Source organism: Lissotriton helveticus, chromosome 10 (genome assembly GCF_964261635.1).
Source record: "Lissotriton helveticus chromosome 10, aLisHel1.1, whole genome shotgun sequence".
Taxonomy (NCBI): domain Eukaryota; kingdom Metazoa; phylum Chordata; class Amphibia; order Caudata; family Salamandridae; genus Lissotriton; species Lissotriton helveticus.
In genome coordinates, this window is record NC_136071.1 from 1,110,532,699 (window position 1) to 1,110,558,135 (window position 25,437).

Here is a 25,437-nt window from a genome sequence, read left to right on the forward strand (position 1 = left end):
AAATTTTTTTTTCTACATTGCTCACAAATTCATGGGCATATTACCAACAACTAGCGATAATTATTGCTAAGTTGGCTTAGCGGGAATATTTCTATCGCCGCCCTTCACCTGTTTTTATCGCTGAGATACCTTGCTATTAGCAAGGTTTATCTCGGGGGCGATAAAAAACAGGCGAAATGCGTGAATATCGCTGTCAATGCAGAGATATTCAGGCATTACAGTGACAATGCTCTTAGCCATGTTATCCACCTCTCATTGGATAACATGGCTAAGAACTGGTCAGGGCAGGCGTTAGCTTTTGGAGATATTCGCGCTTAGCGCGAATATTTCCAAAACTACGCCTGTGTTGATCATAGGCGATAGCGATTGCAGCGACTGTTTTCAGTCGCTGACATTTTGGCACGCCCACTTTGCATGTAATCAGCGATAATTATCGCTGACATGCAAAGTGGGCCCCTAAATGCCCGCTATCGCCTACAAGCTGTCGCTAACTGGTGTTAGCGACAGCTTGGTAATAGGGCGATAAAATTATCGCTGCATTAGCGGGAAAAAGTCCCGCTAAAGCGGCGATAATGGCCCTTGGTAATATGCCCCTGCGTTTTTTGTGCTCTGGGTTGGTAATTGGGGATAAACGTTTTAAAGAATTTTGGAAGGTTCTATGTGGGAATGTTTAGCATAGGATATATGGTTGATGTAGAAGATTTTGCTAGCTATGCAGGTTTATCTTTTATATTTTGTGTAGTGAGACTTAGAGGCTTGTTTGTCAGACTCCTTTCTAGTTTGTAGTCAGCATCGTTTTACCCTTTCCCTTCTTTTTCAGGAGAGGGTCGAACTAGGCTTAAGATGTTTGTTTTTTGAGGAGACTATTTATGGTTTTTAGTGGCACTAGTCTTTCAAAGATATCTACGCGTTTGAAGTGGGATTGACTTGGGATATGATCAGTGGCTTGGGGATGTCAGGTGATAAGATTATCTGTACTACGGGAAGGATAGTGCCCCAGGTGGAATTTCCTTTACAATTTCTCACTTGAAATGTAATGTTCTTTGGTGGTGTTGTGATGTTTCTTTGTAGATCAAGGTGTAGGGAAAGAGAATCTGATAAGTGTGTAATCTGTACCTTGATAGTGGGATGATGGAAGACTGGTGATGTTAACCTTTGGTCTGGGATAAAGTCAATAACCTTGATGGGATGGCCTTTAATATGTTGGCTTTTACGACTGAATAAATTAATGAAAGCACAGGGTTTGTGATAAGGTCTTTTTATCAGGTTGAACGCTAAAGTGACCCATAATTGGAACTGGGTTGCTTTTGTCTTGTAGATGTTTACAATAGTTGTGGAATTCTGGTAGGAAAGTAGGGCTATGTTTGGGAGGGTGCTTGAGTACAAAGTTGCAAAAAAAGTTCAGTTTGGTGGTTCATTTTAATAACAAGCGTTTGAATGGGGAGAAATGGTGCCCTGGAATTTTTTTAAATGGGAATTGTAGATGATGGAAGCATATCCACCATTTCATTGTGATCTGTTTCAGCATAAAGGTAAGTATATTTTTGAAAATAATATATTCAGGATAACAGAGGTTATCCAAAATCTTGAGTACACAATTGGTTGTTAATTTTGTTTTGTGTAGGGACTGTAGTAGAAAGTCAAAATGTTTATGCCACTGTGATTTAGGTGAGGAGATGCCAGAAGGCAAATAATAATTTAACTGATTATGGTTGGAGAGAGTAATTTAGTGGCTGATGCCACTGGTAGAGTATATCAGTTAAATAAATTTTTGATAACTGGGCTAATGTGAAAATCAAAGTTCAGAAGTGGTGTGGGGGCAAAAAGAGGGAAAAAGCTTGTGAGGATCTGGTATACCAATGGGGGAGAAATGTAAGGAATAAAGATCAAGAAGCTGAGCTAGAGTAATGTGTCATGAACAGGAGGGTACACGGGGCGTGGCTGAGCACGCAATGGAGACGGACGCGCCTGGGTAGAGCTCCGTGAGAGGCTCCCCTACCGCAGGCCGTTTATCCGTCATTTTTGCCCGCTACCGCCTGAAGTTCTCGGGGAGTGTGCGCAGGGCACCCTCCTATCGGCTGGCGAAGTTTGGAGCGGCTGCTACACTCCGAAGCGCTCCGGTGGAGACCGACACAATCTGCCCGGCCTCCTGCTCACGCGGGACGGCGTGCAGGGTTCATCGAGGTCGGGGATCCAGCCGGCCGGCTGGGCCCGGCTGCGCAGATTGCCGCCACGCAACTTCTGGCGACTCCTGAGTGCTGCTGGGACTTTCCCTGGACGGCCACCGCGGAACCCGGTGAGGCAGTTGGTCGGAGGATTTCCCCGGGGCGCCCTGTGGTGAGCCTTCTTAGCCGGCCGGGAGCTAGTTTGACTCCGGTTGCTGCCGGGACCCTCCCTGGACTGCTGACACGGGACCAGGAGTAGCAGTTGGCTTGGGGTTTCCCCAGGGAGGCCTGTGGTGTACCTCCTTCAATGGCTGGGACCCAGCCCGGCTGCATGCCTTCCTCTGCGCCCCCGGGACCCGCCTGCGACGCCCCTGCCCGGGACCCCTCCTGGCGGCCACTCGGGCCCAACTGAGATCGGGGTGGCGGCCACCCTACCTGATTTCGCAGTGCGGAGGAGCACTGTGGGCCATTCGCAGTAGAGACACTGTGCTCCATTTCCTGCATGGGGCCACACCTGCCGATGGCGAGCCGCTAGTTGCTGTGCTGCGGAGGCGATCCGGGGCCGCCAGGGGACAGGACTGTGCACGACGAGGAGAGTGGTGAGTGGCACCGGAGAGAAGACTTCCCCCCTCCCCTCCTCCCTCCACTGCCTTTCGGGCGACGGGACTCGGAGCTGGGTCCCTGTGTATAGGGACGCCGCGGTGGGAATTATCATCGGAGGGCCCCCACTGGGACTTCTTTGGCGGCTGGCTCTAACAATTGTTGCGTGGGCGCCTTTGGACACGACCACCCACTCCAGACTTGGATAACTACCACAGGCCTACCCAGTGGTCCTGCGCTTCCTCCCCCCTCATACCACCTTGTAACCGTATTGGCGGCCACGAGGTTACACTGCCTCGCCAAGATCACCTGCACACATGAACAGCGGCCTTTCCTGTGCTTCCTGCCACAGAGGCGCCCGCACGCGGGTGTGGCCGCGGAACATCTGAGACAGCTGGTGATAGGCCCACGCCGTGCGTAGGAACTACAGAGGTCTGCAGACAATCCTAACTGCGCTGCATTCGGCTGATCTACCCTGCCCTGATAACAGGTCTCCTTTTCGACGTGCAATAGTGATTATCTTAGCCCTACACCTCTGGCTGATTATGCTGCCGTCGCCCATGTCGGGGGGACCTAAAACGAGAGCTGTCACGAGCCACACGTCGGTGAAGGGGAAAATGGCGAAGCAGGCAGAAATGGACCAAACAGCCTCCAAGCTCGACAGGATGTTGGCAGCCATGGAAAGACTCAAGGAATCGATGCAGCTAACCCGCGCCTCCTTGGAAACTAAAGTTGATAGCGTGGCCATAGATATGAGGCACCTCCGAGCCGACCACAAAAAACTTTCTGAGAGGACGTCGACTCTGGAGTCTGCGGTGACGGAGCTATCTCCCAAAATCTCACAGATGGATAAACATGTCCAAGATCTCCTTAACAGGGTGGAGTTCCTGGAAGATCGCGCGGAGGATGCGGAAGGACGGTCAAGACGTAACAACATTCGCATCGTGGGCCTGCCGGAGCGATGGGAGCCAAGAGCGGCGCCAGAGCATGTGGAACAGTGGCTCAGAGACATTCTCCCGGGTGGCACCCTCTCGCAGCATTTCGTGGTGGAGCGCGCCCACCGCGTTCCAGCTAAACCTCCCCCTGAGGGCTCCAATCCTAGACCCATGCTTATCCGCATATTGAACTATCGCGACCGGGGCACTATCCTGCGAGAGGTCAGAAAGCTGTCGGAGGTCAGGATCGACAATGCAACAATTATGTTCTTCCCGGACTACACAATACAAGTGCAGCGGCAAAGACACTCTTTCTTGGGGGTCAAACAACGGCTCCGCCGCCTGGCGCTCAAGTATTCCCTGCTATTCCCTGCTCGCCTGTGGGTTGTGGCTCAGGACAAAACTCATTTTTTCAACACTCCGGAGGCTGCTGAGTCCTGGCTTGACGCGGGCATTGTCTCAGAACCGGGTGGTCTGCCCCCGAGGCCACGCCGCGGAGGAGGAGCCCGGCGTCGTCGACGCAGGAGACATTCGGCGGTGAGCTCTGTACAGCCTGAGGCTACTGTGGGCCCAACCCCTGAGCATCGTCATGAGGAGCAGCAGGAGGCTATCCGTAGAGTGGCGGAGATTAGTGGCTCGCAGATGGAAGTCCCAGCCCCGGGAGCTAGCCCTGAAAACCTGGTGAGCGATGATGAGTATATATACGGCTTGCCTGACTCTCAGGCATCGACCGAACTCCCAGATGTCACACCACAGACGGCTGATTTGCTTCATTGTCTTTGGCGTGGCCTCGCCGACCGTTGGTGGAGGGCATGCAGCGCCCGCCTGTGGCCCCTGCGCACCTGTGCCACTGTTGGCCGGAGGAGGTGCGTCTGGGGTTCTGCAGGTACTGTGGAGAGGTCCGGACTTGAGGGCCCTGACACTGGATGCTGGGGCTGGTGTTGGCACCTTGCAGCAGCTGACCCTAATACTGGTGAATCTCCACGGGAGACGCGAGGGTGACACCCCCCGGCGGTAAGTTCTTGCCCACGAACTATCCGATGTGGTTGTGGATCATCAGCTGCTCTGCCTGTACCTGATACCGAGTATTCTCACTGAAACAGGGATGTGAGACAACGGATGCCTGTGGTTGGGGTAGCACTCCCCCGTTATGCCTGCATGACTTGATTGTACATTTCATTCACAAGCTCAGTGAACCCCCCCCTAGAACTTACAAACAATTAGTGCTCTTTAGAGTGTTTGGACGACAGCATGTTTCACAGTCGACCTTTTGGCATTATGTTTCCGAGTTCCTTAGTTCTGGGTCTGGTGTTTATTTCTCTTCCCTTAGATGTGTGTTGGCAGGATGATGTGATAATGCGGTCCACGCTAAATGCACTTTGTAACGAACTGATCAGTGGGGTTGCTGGCTGTGGTGGGGTGGGTGGGTGGGGGGCATGGTTGGTGGGGAGGCAATGTCAAAATGTCTGCGATTAAATTTTGCACATAGAATGTACGTGGTAGGCACACCCCCTCGCGCGGTTATCAGGTGTACTCATATCTCAAGCGTCACCAGGTACAGATAGCGCTCTTACAAGAGACGCACCTGATGGACGCGGAGGTACATACTCTGCGCCGTCGATGGAGGGGACAAGTATATGCTACGGGCTACTCTGCATACGCCCGTGGGACTCTGATATGGATTCGCCAGGGGGTCCCCTTCCATATCACACACTGCAACATTGATGGCGAAGGCAGGTACATGCTACTCCAGGGCCGACTAGATGGCCAACACATAGTCATAGCCTCTGTTTATGCTCCCAACATCGACCAGGGGCGTTTCCTCACACAATTGTCGACGGCGATAGCGGCATGGCCGGGCGTGCCACTTTTGCTAGGGGGTGATTATAATTGTGTTCTTGATGTCACACTAGATAGATCCTTCCCCCCTTTGGTGAATGTGATGATACACGGTGCATCGAGAGCCTTCGCTGACTGGGCGATGCAGTGGGATCTCGTTGATGCCTGGCGCAGCCGTAACCCCAACACAAGGGTTTATTCATACTACTCGGGCGCTCACACGTTGCATGTTAGACTCAATAGATTTATGCTGACTAGCGACCTTCTGCCCTTAGTCACTGACTCCTGTTACCTGGGACGCACCCACTCAGACCACAATCCACACACGCTTCACTTCGCCTGGGTACGCCCACATCCACCGATTCCCACGTGGCATCTCCAGCCAGACGTTTTACTGGACGCCCCATTCCGGGAATTGCTATCGGCCCGTATTTTACAGTATTTTGAGGAGAACACTGATACTGCATCCACCCCACAGGTTGAGTGGGACGCATTTCAAGTGGTCGCGAGAGGCCATTGTCTGGGGACACAGGCGGGACTGAGGCGCCATGTGGACAGGGAGCTGACACTGACAGAGACAGAACGATTGGCGGGCGAGCAGGAGGCAGTGGAGGGGGACGATACGCGGTTGCTGGACGCTCGTGGGAGACATGCACAGCTTCTCGATAGATTGAAGAACTTAAACTATGCAGCGCACTCGGCACGTACGCACCACGCCGGGGATAAACCAGGCAAACTGTTAACTTGGATGACGCGGAGAGACACCCAAACATTACCTGTGATGTCGATCCGTACCACGCATGGGGCTGTGGTTTACACCCAGAGGGATATACATGAGGCATTCACGCGCCATTACGGGAGCCTATACTGCTCCCGATTGAGCGTTACTGCAGAGGATATCGCTGAGTACTTATTAGACCTCCCGTTACCAACGATCACTAATGCGCAGAGTGAGGAACTGGGAGCCCCATTCACGGCGGAAGAAATCCGCGCTGTTATATTCTCACTCTCAAATGGTAAGGCCCCAGGCCCCGACGGCCTGCCGGCGGAGTTTTACAAGGCTTACTCTTACCATTCTCATCCCTGAGCTGCTACGGGTGTATGTGGCAGCGATACACGATGCTGCTCTCCCCTTGTCTCTGAATGAGGCCAATGTGATTTCACTCTTGAAGCCAGGCAAGGATGCTCTAAGCATGGGATCATACAGACCTCTTGCTCTTCTCAATACAGACTATAAGATCCTAGCGTCTGCGCTGGCCCAAAGATTAGCACTTTTGGTCCCTGCCCTAGTGCATGCGGACCAGAATGGGTTTGTCCCCACCCGCAGCACGTCGCATAATATAAGGCGAATGTTTCGTGTGCAGAGTCTGGCGGTATCCCAGTGGCCCCGCTCGGGGTGTATTGTACTAGACCTGGAGAAAGCGTTTGACTCGGTGGAGTGGCCCTACTTGGCGCTAGTGCTGGAAAAATTTGGTCTGGGTGCACCCTACCTTCTTATGGTGGAACTCCTCTACTCCGTCCCCGTGGTGCGTGAGCGAATGAACAGGCTTTTCTCGGACCCGATCCGTGTTCGCAGAGGCACGAGACAAGGGTGCCCCCTTTCTCCCCTAATATTCGCTCTCATAATGGAGCCTTTAGCGGCACAATTGCGCGCTTCTGATGTGGATTGGGGTATTCCATTGCTTGACGGGATACACTCTGTATCTCTGTATGCCGATGATCTATTGATCTATATCAAAGACTTAACCTGCTTCCCGCACGTGCTCACGGACATATTCCGTAACTTTGGCGAAATGTCGGGGTTGCGTGTTAATTGGGCAAAGTCAGGGGTATACTCTTTTGCTGTGGATACCCCTGAGTGCGAGATCACGGTGCTGGGCGAACGGCTTCTTTGGTATCCAACGTCTTTTCGTTACCTGGGAATCCAGGTTTACCGAGACCCTGCCAACCTAATGGACGGCAATCTCACGAGAGCAATATCATCACTCACGGCCCAAGTATCCTTTTGGAATACTCTTCCGCTGAATGTACCCAGTCGCATTACGCTGGCGAAGGCGATCGTTCTGCCCAGGTTGCTGTATTACTATGCAAATCTGCCGTTATATGTCCCGGTCCGCACCTTTCGCGAACTGGACTCTCTAACTAGGCGACTGATCTGGAACAAGGGGCGTCCCAGAGTGGCCTTGAAAACCCTTTATGCTGCAACGGAGAGCGGTGGGCAGGCGGTCCCCAACCACGAACTTTATTACCTGGCTGCGCAGTTGCAGTGGGTCGCTTACTGGCTGAGTGGGAGACACTTGGGAGATACTGCTACAGCGGAGACAATCATGTCGGTTCCGCAGATACATGCGTTGTTTCACCCTTTAGCTAAGACCAGTATTCCGGACCAGTTACTCCTTGCGGTGGCGAAGAGGTGTTACCTGAGAAGTTTGAAACTCACCGCAGTGACTAAACCGTATGCGCCCAATCTCCCACTGCTGGGTACGCCTTGGGGAACCGGGATGCTCACGGCACCTGTACTAGACTGTTGGGGGTCGGCCGATTTGGACAGTTTGGGCAACTTATTTGCGGAGGGTACATTGCTTTCTTTTGCGACACTAGCGGATACTTCGGGACTACCGGGCGGACAGTTCCTAACCCATGCGCAGCTTTTGCATACACTAACAAGGGCCTGGGGTCCGTTGGCAGAGGAACCGCCTACACACCTGCTTATTCAATACCTACATGTGATGGGGGATGGTTCACACCTAATACATTGGCTTGCTCAAGCACTACACGTACATACACAGTTCTCCCCTCAGCGCCTGCGAGACAAATGGACGGCTGACAGAGGTCAGGATTGGACGGACAGAGAATGGACGCTGATACTGGCTGGGGCTTTAAATGTACCGCGAAATGCACGCTTCAAGATTATACAGTATTACATTGTACATCGTGCATATCTGTCTCCGGACAAAATCAACCGATACTTTGGGCTCACTACAACAGCGTGTCCCAGATGCGGGCTAGTGGACGCGCAGTTCCTACATGTCCTTTGGACGTGCTCTTCGCTGCAGCACTACTGGACTGCAGTATCAACTGTATTGGCAAGCACGGCAGGGGGTACCTTACCGAACACTTGGGAAGCCTGCCTGTTAGGTTTATTCAAAAGGACCAAGCAGACGAAAGTCCAAGCGAGATTCTGGGACCTGGGACTGATCACAGCGAAACGACTCATTACTAGGCGTTGGAAGCATGGTGTACCTCCCCGGGCGATACAGTGGCGTAACTCACTGGATAATTGGGCAAGGGCGGAGAGTGTAGCGCTGCATAGGGAGGAGACGGCGGGGCTCAGGAAGTACCCCATAGCGCTGGGTTGGGACAACGCCCTGACAACCTACCATCAAGTGATGTTTGCAGCACAGCATTGTGTAAATATCTTCCACTCCCATTTCTACTGCCGCTCTCTCCCCCCCACTCCTTCTTTTCCCCCCTCCCTATGTGCCCCTCCTTTTATGGGACCCCCCCCGCGCTCTGCTACACGCGAGATTAACCCTATGACGTTCACCATACCACTGTCACGCGGCACTATGGACCTGCTCTTTGTCCACATCGATGTCTTCACACACACGCGCACGATTACCGTTAGACACCACTCGATCCCTTGTTCACTGTATACTTTGGATTGTTCTTTACATTTGATTGTTTTGAGGGGAAAAAACAGCTTTGGATATGTGATATACTGTCATTGTGACTAACTCCTTTGGTTTTACAGCCATAGCATAGCTTATGCTCCGAACTGAACAACTCTAAGATATGCAGTCCCACTGCGGATGTCGCTTTTCTCCGTCGCGGAACACTAACATTACTGAACGGTGTAATGAGACTCTGTCACGCTGTTTAATTGTGCATTTCTTCTTCGCTCTTATTCCTTGTTGCCATGCTTTCGCACGAGAGTGGAGGCCCGCAACGGCCTGTGCACAATGCCTCATGTTACAGCGACATTTATTATTTCTGTATGTATATGTGTAATGATGTACTATGACGAAAATGCAAATAAACATATCCAAACAAAATGAACAGGAGGGTCCACTGGGGATACAAAAAGTCTGACAGAACAGATCTTACTTTCATATAATTTGTCGTTTTATGCTATTAATGCGGGTAGTCAGTCTTTTTATTGTTTTTATGGTCTGATGGTGATGTCATGCTTACTTTAGACGGTTGAGGAAATATTTTAAAATATTGGTTTTGAAACAGAGTACTTTCTTCACTGAACTCTAAATCAGCCCCTCCATGTGTTTTCATAAAAGAGCAGTTTTGCAGATTAGGTTGCAAACTTTGAAAAGAATTTGCCACTGTTAGAGTTACTGCATGCAAAGTGGAGGACATCCTGCCAGATCTTCCTTCAAAACCTGGGAGTAGGACAACCTTTGATCCCCCAAAGTGAGATGGCCAATATGATTGCAAGCTGCAACCTAGGCTGTGTCAGCTACCTGGATGCAAACTCTTATCCCTAAGGACCTCCCAACGAAGACTGTCTATTTACCGCCAAAGCTTACCTTCCATCTTTATCACCAGAAGTGATATTTTCAGGTTCTAAGACAGTACCAGGCACAGGGCAGTTTATAGGATGCAAGAATATGTTTGACATTGTAAACAAGAACTACAGGGCTTTAACCCGTTTCTTGCATCGAACGTTCAGCGCTAGTGCTGAAAGTTCTAAGAAACGGGTGGGGCCGCGTCGGCCGTTGGACGTGCGCAGCACTACGGAGGTAGTGCTCGCAACTTCCAACGGCCGACGGGAGCACCATTACCCCTGACTCTGTGCTTTTACTCTCTTTGGCAGCTTGTCTTCCCTCCTAGATAATAGTGCTCTTCTGTGAATGTAGACCAGACCTTCTACCTGCTCTGCTCAGCCATCCTCTGCTTAGCAATGTGAAACCCCTGCTTGCCAGCCATTCCTCTGACAAGGCTCACAGTCAGAGGTGACAGCCCAGCAATGCTTCCGAACAAGGCCAGATGTCTTCTGACTCAATGATAGACACCGATTAATGCATTTTCTATTCTGAGAACTCCTCCCATCTACAGCCACCAACCAAGGCTCTGACTCCAAGTGGTAGCTGCAGGCTGGACAGTGACAGCAAAGGGCATATCCTATGGTTCCTGTCGCTTTTTGGTCAGGTAGGGATGAGGCGGGTTACTCTGTAAAAACCTTGGACAGGTTTAGCAATGACACAACCTTGAAAGTACTGTCCGGATGTATATCAAGAGTGACTTCTCAGAGGGTGTGTAGGCACTTGATACTTGTGCTCTGAAATAGAAGCCTGATCATTGGTTGAGGTGTCAGAGCCATTTCCAACAGGGTGCTATTGTCAGCTGAAAGCAATTGGTCAGATTTGGACAGTGCAAATGTGAACGACCAAGTAAAAGAAAAGTATGTCTTCTAACAGTAATGTGCTCTAATGTAAAATGCATGAATAATTAGTGAAGAAAGTGAATAATTTATTTTGGACACCCATACCTAAATCAAGCATGTTTTTTCTTATTTGTACAGGTATCGCATGATTTTGCAATCAATTTTAATGAAGACAATCCGGAATGTGCAGGTAAAGCCCAAAATCTTAACGTTCAATGCACCCGCTGTACTCCGGGCCAGTATGCACGCGCTGCATGAAAGTCTGCCTCGAGAGGCCTAGGCTTTATGCAAAAGACAATTTGTCTTGCGAGGTCACGTGACGATTCTGACGATTATGCCATCGTCTGGCTAGAGCCAATTGGAAGAAAGCAGAAAGCTTTAAATAGCTGATGACATCGTAACACGCACACATATATTGACATGCGCTCTGGGGCCCGATTCACAAAGGGCCTTTGCACTGGGGAACGAGACCCCGAAGTCGTGGCGGGGTTCCTCACTTGTGGTGGGACCCAGCCGCGGCCCGTGGAGGGAGTTGCGGTGGGGCAGGCAGGCGGGGCGGGGGAGGGGCAGGGTGGGAGGTGATAAACACCGGAATATGGATGATTACAGGTAAGTAAACAATTAAATTAATAAAATGAATTTCGTTCCATGCCCTGCATCGCAAAATGCAATACAGGGCGCGCTACGAAATTTGTTTCATTAATCTAATTGTTTACCTGTAATCATCCATATTCCGGTGTTTATCACCCCCCACCCTGCCCCTCCCCCGCCCCGCCCCGCCCCGCCTGCCTGCCACACCGCAACTCCCTCCTCGGGCCGCGGCTGATAGGACCAACGCATTGAGAAATTGCAGTTTGGAGATCCCTCTGCGAGTGCGGGCCCCATCCCCACGCCTGCGAGGCCTCCGACACCAGTGCGGAGGCCCTTTGTGAATCAGACCCAAAATGAATAATACACTGCTCATTATGCATAATTTGTGCATATCTTCAATTATTTCCTGATAGGAAGTTTTATCAATTTGTTTAAGAAAGATGTATACTAGTATATGCAATGGCCAATGCTAATGTTTTTCTCAGAAAAATAATGGGATCTTGCTTTGTGTATCCTGTCATGCCATAGAAGAGACGTGAGTTCATTTACTGAACTCTTTCAGTACTAAAACCATGTTTCACATATGTTTTTGCAAACTCAGTAGAAAATCACATTTGGGTCAATAGACCAGTTTTTCCCTTTTCTGCATTTGTTGAGTGGATTGGTGCTGGCTGAATTTCACAAACAGATCCCTAGTACAACATTACACAATCAACTAATATGCAATATTTTCAACTTTTAAAACAAGCAGTATCTTTGTAAATATGATGAAGGTGGTCTCAGCGTTGGAGGAGCATGTGAGACATCTCTGCTTCCTACAGTAAACTCAGAATATGGCTGAGAATGAGAGACCATTCTTGGGTAGTATTTGCTTTCAGTTTACCAATGATGACCAGTGGTCCTGCTGTTCTGGAAGGCAATGTGGCTGGGTCTGGATGCATAAGGAAATGCAATTAAGCACGTTGACCTTTATCTAAAAAAAAACCACAAGTCTTAAATCTGCTATTAGTAATAACAAGATAACTTGATTGCTGTTCTTGATGTTTTTAGTGATCGTTCTGCAGGTGACCAGGCCAATTGAAATAGAGTCAAAAAGAACTCTCTTCAAATCTGGCACAGCAACCTCAGGGGGATATTTACAACAAAAATGTCGGAGCGCAGTGTTACTCCAATATTGGTAACGCTCTATGATTTTTTTTTAAATGCAGGGGTGCACCGTAGTTGTACAAATACGGCACACCCCTGTGTTTCCCCTAGCACAGGCACTAAAAAAGCTACGCCCTTGCCCCAATTTGCAAGGGTGTCTGCGCTGCAGGGGTAATTGTTATAGTGCAGGAAGGGACGCCTTCCTGCACATGAACACTCTTGAAAGGTGATTTGCTTTTTCTCTGTGTGCTGCAGAATGCAAACCATTGCACATTCCTCTACAAAGCTGAAAAAAGACTAGTATGCCCCTTTCACCCGCCATCCTATTTCTAACAATTTGCGAAGGATAGCAAAATAACATTTATATGTCGGAAATGTACAACTCGCAAAAGAGTTTTGTGCTTTCCAAAATCCATTTTGCAGTCACAAACCATATGATTTTGCAAATCGTAGGGATTGCGACCACAAAAGGACTTTGTGCATCTGGCTCTAAAACTGGAGCTGCTAGACCACATCCCCTGGCCTATACCTAGCAACACAAGTTACTACAACTAATTTCAGCCTAATTGGGCATCAGTAGCGGGGGTGTAGCCTGTTTCCCTGAGCACAGCAGCTGACGGATGCGACAGGCAGCGGTGTTAGCTTGAAGGTGGCTTGGGGAGCAAGCGGGCACAGGGCTCTGGTGCTGTTAATCAATTGTAAACAAAAAAGAGCAGGGATGATGCAAAGGAGAAGAAGGGTGGAGCAGGGCGAGACACAGAGAGGGGTTTAAAATAGTCCCCCATGCACTGCAAAGCAAGGTTTTTGCTTCCGCAGTGGACAAACTAATCCATTCAAAACACAGTAAGTGTAGTATAATGAAGGTAGTCGAAATCCAAGAAGTTTTCATGCAGATTTATTGATTAGCAAGATACATGGAAAAGAGCCTCACCAGGAGCAGCCTCCCTGCTGCTCAGCCCATACCCCAACTGACACAGGTACTCCAGCATTCCACATACCAACATTCTCTCACGCATTCATTCTGACTGAGCAGCAGGATACCACAGTTAGACCAAAACGTTTCTTGAACAGGACAAACACAACAATAGAGAGGAAAACCATCACACCAGGAGCAGGGAACTGACTCTGAGCTAGACAATTAAGTCATCAAACCATGAAAAAATGGGGGGGCGGAAGGCCCACTCTAAGGGGGTCATTAGGATGACGGGCGGACTTAGTCCACCCGCCATCCTATCGGGACTAGAGACCGCCTGCCATAAGGGCAGGGGTCCCGTGGGTGGTATTAGGATGCGGCCGCATCCTGCATTTATAACATTGTGGTGGGCGGGGCTCTCTGCACCGCCTGCCACAATGTTATAAATGCATGTATGCATTTGCATACACAATGCGGCAGGCACCACGCGGTGCCTACCGCATTGTATATGCAAATGCAGGGGGGAACCACAGGTACCCCCCCGTGTGCAGCCCCCCCCCACCCCTCCTTCACTTTGGGGGCTTGAAGGCCGCGGAAAGGCACCTGCCCAGGCCCATCGTAATATGGCTGGCGGTGTCTAACATAGACGCTGCCACCATATTATTCCTTTTCCGCCCCGGCCGCAAGGCAACCGGGGCGGAAAAGTGGCGGACGGTCTCTCCGTCCGCCGAGGTCCCCCCTGCATACTAATATGGTGGTGGGAAAAATGAGTGTGGATGTCGGGCAGATTGACCCCGCCAGGCTGGCGTTGGCTACCGCCAGCCTGGCTGGGGCAATCTGCCAGACAAAATAATGGGCCCCTAAGTCTGCATTGGATACATTATGTTTGTTTGATAACAATCAGCTAAAGGCTACTATAGGTGAGATCTGAAGGGCACCACTTTCTCTGGATTACCCTGCAAATTTATTTTAAGCCAATTATAACCACCCAGTGGCAATGGAGATCATTAAAGCACAACTGAAGTCATATGTCAAATTAATCAAGCTTACAGCTGCTAACTAGTCAGATGTTCGGCCCTCATATAGGATGTTCTCTGAGGTGATGGACATTCAGAACAAATTACTTTGTGCCAGAGACAACTAGTTGTCAGCAGCCCATATTTCATGGGACACCTTAGTTACAGAGAAATAGGAATTGCTGCTGGGAAGACTCCGATTAAAAACACAGATAGACCCAACAGGCAACTCTTAGAACGCGTATTTTCTTGAAGGAACAACACAAGTAACAGTTCAAAACTGCTTTTCCCGCTCACTTTGCAGTGGAGCGTTCAACTAGCTCCTTACAGTTTAATGGATACATTCTACTGAAGGGTCATCAGAGCACATAGCACTGATTTTCAGATGTCTGTGAAAGACATTCCTTTAGTGGTGCAGTTGGGGGAGATAGATGGAAAAGTACTTATCTCTCAGCACATACATTTATGACATGGTGGAGCTGTTTGTCTGCTTTTGAGATGAGCTAACAGTATGTTTATTAATTCAATATAATTTAAAAAATAATGCTAGCCATCAGTGCATAATTTGTAACAAAAAAAGTGTCATGGGCCCCTTAGGAGGCAACTGCAGTTTGCACCACCCATTGCCCCTACCACCGCTGACAATAACATTACCAAAACAACTACCTACTCCTGCAAGTGAGTCATTTCAGACTATTCCAGGCTCCCAAAGATGTAAAATTGGCGTGGGAGGCAGGTATTAGTCTTTTTGCATGTATATTGAATTAATAATCAACTGTTGTACTCTTCTCTAAATTAGACAAACAGTACCGCCATGTGGCAGAATGTCATAATTGTTGACAATTAAGTGTCGGCACTGAGCACCAGAATTCACCAGCTCAACTCCCTTTTTTTTTTTTTTACAAATTAAGACATGCCTCAGGGGCATAACAAAGAACCCTGTAGTACAGTGTGCACCCATCATGAGGCCCTCTTTTTTGCCTAAAACCCATACATTTCTCAGAGATATGGGGGTCTTGGGGGCACCTCACCACATATTACAGTGGGAGGTACATCATTTTACATAATGCCACTGATGGCCCTTTACGTTCTTCTTGGTGAACTTGGAATGTTATGCTTGACTGTGCCTCTTGTTGGTACAGCCTTGCCACCTGCTGCCTCATAAGAGGCTGAATCCTTTATTGCCAGCATCCTGTATGAAAATTAGTTGGACTCACCTATGAAAATCCATGTGTTTACTGTGATTTGCTTAAAAATACTTGCAGTACTTGAAGGCCTTTCACGAAGACTTCCCACTACTGAAAATTTCTACTTTCCATGACCATGGAAGTGCCTTCCCTGTGTGTTCTTGTGGTTGGAGTGTCTGCCTTTTTGCAGTATTTTCCATGTACTTGTGTTTGGTGCCCTTTTGTAACATGCACACACCACTTTGCCCTTGTATCACACGGTTTGCTACCTCTCACATGTTTTTACCTTTGATACTTGCACAAGTGCCACCTTTGCCTACGTAACGCTTGTTTTTGTGCCTGAGTGTCTAGCACTTATTGCAGTATTATACCTCAAATTATACTTTGTTTTCTCTTGTAACTGCACACTTGTCACTTTTTCCTCTTGTGCACTTTTTACTACCTCATGTATTTTTGGTTGCTCACAATTTTTACTACCTCATGTATTTTGTTTGCTCACAATTGTCACTATTACCTTATGTAACGTAACGTATGCTTTTGTAATCTGTTCTTGTGTAATGTTTCTCATTATGTTTCATTTCTGTTCCTATTGTGAAGCGCTCTGACGCCTTCGGGTAAAGTCTGCGCTATATAAAAATGCATAAATAAATAAATAAACATACAGGAGCAAAATAGGAGTTTACAGCAATGCTTACTAAATCTCTTTCATTGGCTTTGAGTTACTAACAGCTTTCAGTGCTTAATTTGAGCCGGTGGTTTCTGGTGCCGGCAGAGGCACCTAATTGTCAACATCAGCACATATTACAGTCTGCCACTTGGTGGCGCTGTTTGTCAAACCTAGAAATGAACACAGCAACAGTTGTTAATTAATTCAATCTACATTAAAAATGGCTAATACCTGCCACCCAAGCCATTCTTATACCTTTGGGGGCCTGTAATAGTCTGAATTGTCATATTTGTAGGAGTTGTGTAGGTACTGTCACTGGCAACGCTGGCAGGAGCAATAGGTGGTGCAAGCTGCAGTGGTCTCCTGAGGAGGCCCCTAGCCCTTGTTTCTCTTTTACAAATTAAGCCCTGACTTTGGTGTTTGAACAGTACAGCAGAGCTCAGCTCAGACGTTGTGTGTTACAAAGTGTCCAAGGAAGGCGGCGGTGAAATAATCAGCAACCGTTTCCTTAGCGGGCCTGGGGATGGGAGCCTGGCTGTAGAAGTTGATATAAATTGACACAGATCCATTTTAACTCGCAGCGCGTGTCCTCCAGGGAGCTCAGCGAGCCCGGCCTTTAGAAGCTCAGCAACGGGGCCTTCTCGCGGTTTTAGTTGGATATTATCGCCAGTGCGCGGTCATGCTTTCCCTAATCCTTTCAGAAGGGCACTTCGGATGCTGCCTTCCCTGCCTCAGCGCCCAGGACTGCTGCTGAGTGGCCCTTCCAGGGGGTAATCCGGAGTTCAAAGCCGTGGAGGGCACTGGCCGCGTGCCAGGATGGATCTGCATTCGAAAACAGAGAACAAAAACACAAGAGCAACTAGGGCTAATGACAAACAAGGACTGGCAATGCCAACCAATCTCGCATGTTTACCAAGGAGAGGCTTAAAAATACAGTTGAGCTTCTTTATTAGTTATAATGGAAATTGTATGTCAGGGGTTCTTTATTACTTTTACTAAGTTAAGACTGAAATTTTAAACTTGTGTAGCCTTTGTTTTAGTGCAATTTGGTTTTTGAATTTTGTTGTTTGAATAGCTTTCAAAGAACGTAAACCTGTGAATTTCATTTTTTAAATTGTAATTTTAAATTGTAAAAAGCTATTTGGGAAAGACAATCGGTCTTACATTGTTAGGTGGAAGCCTACCAGACAAACATCTTGGGGTCATTCAGAAAGCTGACCTAGGATTCCATCCATTACCTACCATTAACTTAGTGGTTTGTAACTCACGTTTTCTGGCGTTATTTGTTTTAAGCTGTCCAGCTTGAGTTCATCCCTCCCGTTGCCCAAGCTTTGTTTACTGTAGTCTTCCACAAACTCACTTTCTGTAACCAGGTCTTTAAATCGAATATGACTCATTGCAACACTACCCCCAGCACAACCCTCCCCGACCCCCAGTCCGGTCCCTACACTCAAACACTACCCTGCACGACCCCCCAACACTACCCTAAACCCTAAAACACTACCCTACACTACACAAGCACGACAACACTACCCTGAGCCCTAAAAGACTACCCCCAGCACGACCCTCCCCATTCCCCCAGTCCGGTCCCTACACTCAAACACTACCCTGCATGACCCCCCGACACTACTCTAAATCCTAAAACACTACCCTACACTACACAAACACCACAACACTACCCTAAACCCTAATACACTACCCCCAGCACGACCCTCCCCGACCCCAAGTCCGGTCCCTACACTCAAACACTACCCTGCACGACCCCCAAACATGACCCTAAATCCTAAAAAAACACCCTACACTACACAAGCACGACAACACTACCCTAAACCCTAAAACACTACCCCAGCACGACCCTCCCTATTCCCCCTGTCCGGTCCCTACACTCAAACACTACCCTGCACAACCCCCCAACACTACCCTAGACCCCAAAACACTACCCTACGCTACACAAGCACGACAACACTACCCTAAACCCTAATACACTACCCCCAGCACGACCCTCCCCGACCCCCAGTCTGGTCCATACACTCAAACACTACCCTGCACGACCCCCCGACACTACCCTAAACCCTAAAACACTACCCTACACTACACAAGCATGATAACACTACTCTAAAAGACTACCCCCAGCACGACCCTCCCCATTCCCCCAGTCCGGTCCCTACACTCAAACACTATCCTGCACGACCCCCCAACACTACCCTAAATACTAAAACACTATCCTACACTACACAAACACCACAACACTACCCTAAACCCTAATACACTACCCCCAGCACGACCCTCCCCAACCCCCAGTCCAGTCTCTACACTCAAACACTACCCTGCACGACCCCCAATCCTATCCTAAACCGTAAAACACTACGCTACACTACAAAAGCACCACAACACTACCCTAAACGCTAAAACACTACCCCAGCACGACCCTCCCTCTTCCCCCAGTCCAGTCCCATCACTCAAACACTACCCTGCACAACCCCCAGACACTACCCTAAATCCTAAAACACTACCCTACACTACACAAACACCACAACACTACGCCAACACTACTCTAAAAAACCCTAAAAAAGTAACCCCGTTACCTCTCTCTCCTCGTAATACCTCTCTCCTGGTTTCTGCTTCACATCCTGCACGGTGCACGTCATTGTGAGGAAACAGAAGAGCCTCAGTTTCCTCACAACTATGTGGATCGCTTTTACAGCGCATGCGCTGTAAAAGTGCATGTGATGTAATGGCATGCGTAGTAATGGCTACGGGTTGTTACATCGCATGCATTGTAACGCATGCAATGTGACAACATGCGGGGAAACAGCTGCGTTGTAAAGGCTGTTTCCCCTTTAAATCTGGTTTTTATCTTGTGACATTTGCTGTGCACTCAAAGACAGAGGTCAAATTAGCATCCTCACTCTTCCAAGGGAGCTTGGTGTTTACTTTTCTTTCTCTTACTTCAAAGCGAGAGAATTTATGTGTCAATCCTACTGCGTATCCATGTACGAGGAGAGAGCATAGGATTGTTTTTTTCAAGCAAACAAACAGAAACAAATATTTGAATACGATCTAAAAACATCAATACATTAGGGAATGACATTTGCCCACATTATCGTTAGTGTGGAGTAAAATAATATTTCACTGCAAATGTAATGGTGATTTTAGTTGAAAATGTGTTGTCTGTAATGACAGTGTGGTACCACACCATGCATACTCCATACGACGCCACTCCACTCCACTCCATGCTCTTCCACTCCAAGCCACACCACTCCATTCTACAAAAATCCACTCCACTCTACAACATGCCATTCCTCCCCAAGCTTCTTTACTCTAAGGCACTCTATGACACACCACTCGACTCCACGCTACTCCAATCTGCGTCACTCACTCCACAACACAACACGCCACTCCACTCTACGCCCCTTTACTCCACAACACTTACCTTATTCCATTCTTCCCCACTGTACTCCAATCTATCCCACTCCACTCCAATATACCACAATTTACCCACCCTACTCCACATTGCTACAATCTTCACAACTTCAATCTACCTCATTGCACCCAATCCAACCCACTCCAATATACTCCACTCCACTCCACTCAAGTCCACCCCTATTTACCCACCTCACACCACTCCAATCTACCCCACTCCAATCTACCCCACTTCATTCTACCCCACTCTAGTCTACCCCACTCCAATCTACCCCACTCCACTCAATCTAACCCAATCAAACCCACTCTAACCCAATCTAGCGCGTTCCACTCAACGCTATCCCACTCTCCTGTATTTCACCTCAGTTTACCCAAATTCAACTCCACTCAAATCCACTCCAATCTTCACCAATACACCCCTTTCCAGTGTTCCCCAATCCAACCAACTCCATTCCAATCTTCCCGCCTCCACTCGAATCTACCCCACTCCACTCCAACCAACCCAAGTCCAATTTACCCCAGTCCAATTTTATCCACTCCATCCCAATGTACCCCACTTCCCTTCAAACTCCACTGCAATCAATCCAACTCCTCTCCATTCTAATGTAACCCACTCCACTCCATTCTACTCCATTCCACCTCAATATTCCCCATGCCAATCCACCACGATCTACCCCACTCCAATCTACCACAATCTACCCCACTCCGGGGTACTACAATCTACCCCACTCCAATCTACCACAATCTACCCCACTCCAATCTACCACAATCTACTCAGCTCCACCACAATCTACCACACTCCAATCCACCCAATCTACCCTACTCCACTCCAATTTACCCCACTCTACTCTAAAACGCTCCACTCCCAAACCTACCCCATTCCACTTCACTCCAATCGACCACACTACTTCCCTCCACTACACTCTAACCAATGCTAGCACAATCCACTCCACTCCTATTTACCCCAGCCCACCCCACCCCAAACTACCCTACTCCAATCCACCCCACCCCACTCTACCCCATCTAGTCTACCCCATCTACTCCACTCCGATCTACTCCATGCCACTCCAATCTACCCTAATCCACCCTACTATACTCTACACAATTCCAATCCAACCCACTCCACTCTAATCTACCTCAGTCCATTTCCAATCTTCCCCACTCCAAACTACCCCACTCCAATCCTCCCTCTTCAATCTATCCCTCTTCAATCTACCCCACTCCAATTCAATCTAACCTACTCTAATCCACCCAGTCTACCCCACTCCACTTCACCCTAATCTGTCTCACTACAGTCCACATTTCCCGGATGTATATCATTCCAGTATGATTCAATCTACACCACTCCACTACAATTTTCCCCACTCCAATCTACCACATTCCACTCCAATATACCCCACTCCACTCAAACTAATACAATCAACCCCACCCCACTCCAATCTACCCCGCTGCACCCCAATCCACTCCAGTCTACCCCAATTCACCCTTTTCCAGGGTACCTCAATCCAACCCACTCCACTCTTTCCACCTCCACTCCAATCTACCCTAATCTGCACTCTACTGAAATCTACCCCACTCCCCTCAAATCTACCCCAGTCTATACCCCACTCCACTCCAATCCACACCAATTTGCTCCACTCCAACGTATCCCAATCCAACCTACTCCACTCCAGTCTCCTCAACTCCACTTCAATCTGCCCGCTCCACTCCAACCTACCCCAATCCAATTTACCCAGGTCCAATTTATTCCACTCCATTCCAATTTACCCCACTCCACTTCACAATCCACTGCAATCCATCCAACACCTCTCCACACTAATCTACCCCACCCCACACCAATCTACCCCACTCCACCACAATCTATTGCACTCCAATCAACCACAGTCTACCCCACTCAAATCTACTACAATCTAACCCACGCCTACCACAATCTACCCCCCTACAATCTACCACAATCTACCCCTCCACTATAATCTACCACATTCTACCCACTCCATTCTAATCTACCACACTCCAAACTACCCAATCTACCCTAATCCACTCTAATTCACCCCACTCCACTTTACTGTGCTCTACTCCACTTTACCTAAATCTACTCCACTCCACTTCACTCCATTCTACCCCACTCCAGTTTACCACACACCACTCAAATCTTCACAACTCAACTTCAATCTAGGCCACGCCACCCCAATTCACCGCACTCCAATCTACCCTACTCCAATCTACCCCTCCCCAATCTACCCTACCCCAATATACCCCACTCCAATCTACCTCCATCTAGTCCACCCCAATCTACTCCACACCACTCCAATCTACTCCACTCTACCCCTATCCACCCGACTGCAATCTACCCCACCCCACTCCAGTCCAACCCACTCCACTCCAATCTACCTCCTCCATTTCCAATCTTCCCCACACCAAACTACCCCACTACAATCACTCCTCCTCAATCTAGCTTCAATCTATCTCAAACCAATTCAATCAATCAAGCCTACTATAATCCACCCAATTTAACCCACACCACTCCACCCTAATCTATCCCACTACCTTCCACTTTTCCCCCTTGTTTGTCACACCACTCCAGTCTATCCAACTCCATTCCACCCCAATCTAACCCCTCTACTCAACCCCAATCTACCCTACTCTAATCTACCCACTCCAATCCACTGAATCTACCCCACCCATTCCAGTTGACCCAATCCACCCCACTCCACGTTACTCTGAGCTTCAACAATCGTCTGCTCACTGGTGCTCACACCACCAACGACCACCACAATTATATTTTCTCCTCTACACTCGTGTTGTGCTGCCTGGCCGCCACGAGGTAGCGATGAGGACTTGGCCATGCCAGTTTCTTGTTAACCCAAAAAACCCACTTACTGGGATATTTTAAAAAATCTCTGAAAGGAGGACACTTCTGATTAGGTAAGATGAAGTTCTTTATTCAAATTGAAGCAGTCCTTAATTAACGACCGGCCAGAGCAGCAGCCCAATACAACTGTCTCTCTAACCATTCCACATGCCTCCGTTCTAAGTAGAATGGTAACAATGGCATGTGCACATATTCAAAGAACAGCAAATGCTTAAAGGTACACCCAGAAATAAGCACAAAACCCAATACATCTTCCCCCTTAACCAAAACAAAAGAAATATGTGAAGAAATGAATAACATATGTGACATGGTACCATGAAAGAAACATCAACCATAAATCGCCAAAATAGAAAAATAAAATTTGCAGACAATAACATTAAACATAATCTTTTAACCAAACTGAAGGCTTCTTTTCTCTCACAGAGATCCTGGATTTAGATTCACTTTGACTAGGTGTAGAATCATTATGAGACCGATGTATACCAACAGTTCTAGGCGAATTTTGTTTGGATTACCTCTCCATGTTTCACCATTTACCATCACTTAATTTTACAGATCTATTCTTTATGAAAGTGATTTGTTTAGAACACGAAAACTTAGAGTGACCTTTGATGATATGACCAGGAAGCCTTACCCTGACCCAATCACCAACTTTAAAATCACACTATTTTCTTCCTTTAATGGGTTCATCTGTGACATACTTACTTTGTGCTCTGACACACTCAACTTAGATGCAGCTGATCTACCTTTCAACAATGTGAAAGACGAGACTTTTGTTACAGCATTAGGTGTGGTACGTACTGCCCACAATAAAGTCGAAAGTTATTTTCTCCAGTCTAACCCATTGACCACAGATAATTGAATTGTATTTTTGATGACTCTATTACAGCGTTCCACTAAACCATTAATACCGGGATGATACAAAGAAGTGGTAATGTGTTTAATTCCCCAATGAGATAAAAAATCTTGAAACTCCTTGGATACAAATTGTACTCCATTGTCTGTGACTAATTCCAGTGGAGCCCCTTCCTTTAAAAATAGAGATTGCAGGAAATTGATTACCTCCACTGTTGTTGCTGATTTCACAAATTTTACTGCAGGCCACTTTGTACCATAATCCACCAAGACCAGACCAAATCTGCTTTTATCATCCAATACGTACATTGGACCAATTATATCAAGCGCCAATTTAAACCAAGGTTTGTCAGGAACTGGAATCACTTCAATGGGACTAGGAAAAGTCACCTGAGATTTATCACTGGTTGCACATGATTAGGCTTTCCTGTTTTCAGTTTCTATTTTTGGTAAATTCAGGTGGGGTTTTTTCAGAGTTTTCAAAATCTTAAAAAATAGTTGTTATCAATGGTTACACATTTTCGCGCCACTAAAAGCAACAGAAAAAGTGTTTTTCTGGTGTTTATGGAACGTTTTGCTTTTATTATTGTTTGCTTATTGCACTGAAAGAACATGGTATATAGACAGTGTACTTATAGTGTATATGAGGTCCAAATAGATTTTTGCAAATTAATCTTATTGTAGTACACCATACAATACTTCTTCAGTGAGTCTTTGGGTCATATGCGCTCGCCCTTACCTTCCTATGTAAACTTCTGTGAAAAGGCCCTCTCAGCATTCATAGCCCCTTGGCTGAGAACCATCAGCTAAGGGACACAGTTGGAATGACTCTTTCTTTGATGACACATAAAGCACAAAATGATAAATATTTGCATTTTAGTTCCTGTGCATAAGAAAACAGTGCACCAGAATAGACTAAAAAGTCAATAGCATCCCTCATTAACTCTGAAGATTGTAAAGATGCTTTCAGCATACCATCTAACAAGTGGCAAGGATCTCCTACAGGGAATCACTTCAGCTTGGGTATCAATTTTGACAGGTCATCACACAACTTTTTATATACGTAGCTGAATCACTGCAAATACAAACAATATCACTCCAATCTTTGTTGAACTTAGAAAGCACCTTTTTTGCAAAAGTCTGGTGTCATGTTTTCACCACTATCCCAGATGCTTGATTATATATATACTTGTTACTATACCTTGCATTGAATGTTTAAAGCCTGAGGTGTCGGCAATTCACCTACTATCAATACTGACCCACTAGAAACTATAGTCTGATGTGTTAAGGGTTTTTACCCATTCTCTGTGGGTAAATGTGATGACACATATTAGGAAAGATTTTTATGAAACCAGCCATTTTACCTATAAGTGAAATAATCAAATGCAGCCAAAATATCAAATATGAGTTTGACATTTTTCTGATACTCTATAGTTTATAAAATGATTACATTAATCCTAAAACATGAAACTAAACTCTGCATCTTTAGACCAAAGGCCACAAAACCGAAAAAAGTAAAAGGAAGAAGAAACAATATTTTAGTGGCATCCCTAAAGAACAAAACTCAAGCAGAATAATGTTAGCCAGTCTTTCTTACTGCTAGCTTGTATAACAAAGTTACATTATATTGACCCCTTCAGGAATAAAAAAATGACACTTTCACTCTGTTTTTCCTTTCTTTGAATGGCATTTAGTTTGTGATTGTCCTGGTGTTTTTTCAGTGTTTATATGTTTTCAACAGTCAGGGCTATTTCAGCTGGGTTTTATCAGTTATTATAGGTTTAAACATAAAACCCCACAGCCTACATATGATATACAATCCCTTACAAA

At 47.4% G+C, this 25,437-nt stretch overlaps 1 protein-coding gene across 1 annotated transcript in view; it reads left to right on the top strand.

Moving 5' to 3' along the window:
• CPNE4 (copine 4) overlaps nt 1-25,437 on the top strand; it is a 1,493,383-nt gene that overhangs the window by 1,296,267 nt on the left and 171,679 nt on the right. Inside the window, exon 13 of the mRNA XM_078663874.1 lies at nt 11,076-11,127. Coding sequence (XP_078520000.1) covers nt 11,076-11,127 — 52 coding nt within the window. The remainder of the gene's footprint in view (nt 1-11,075; nt 11,128-25,437) is intronic.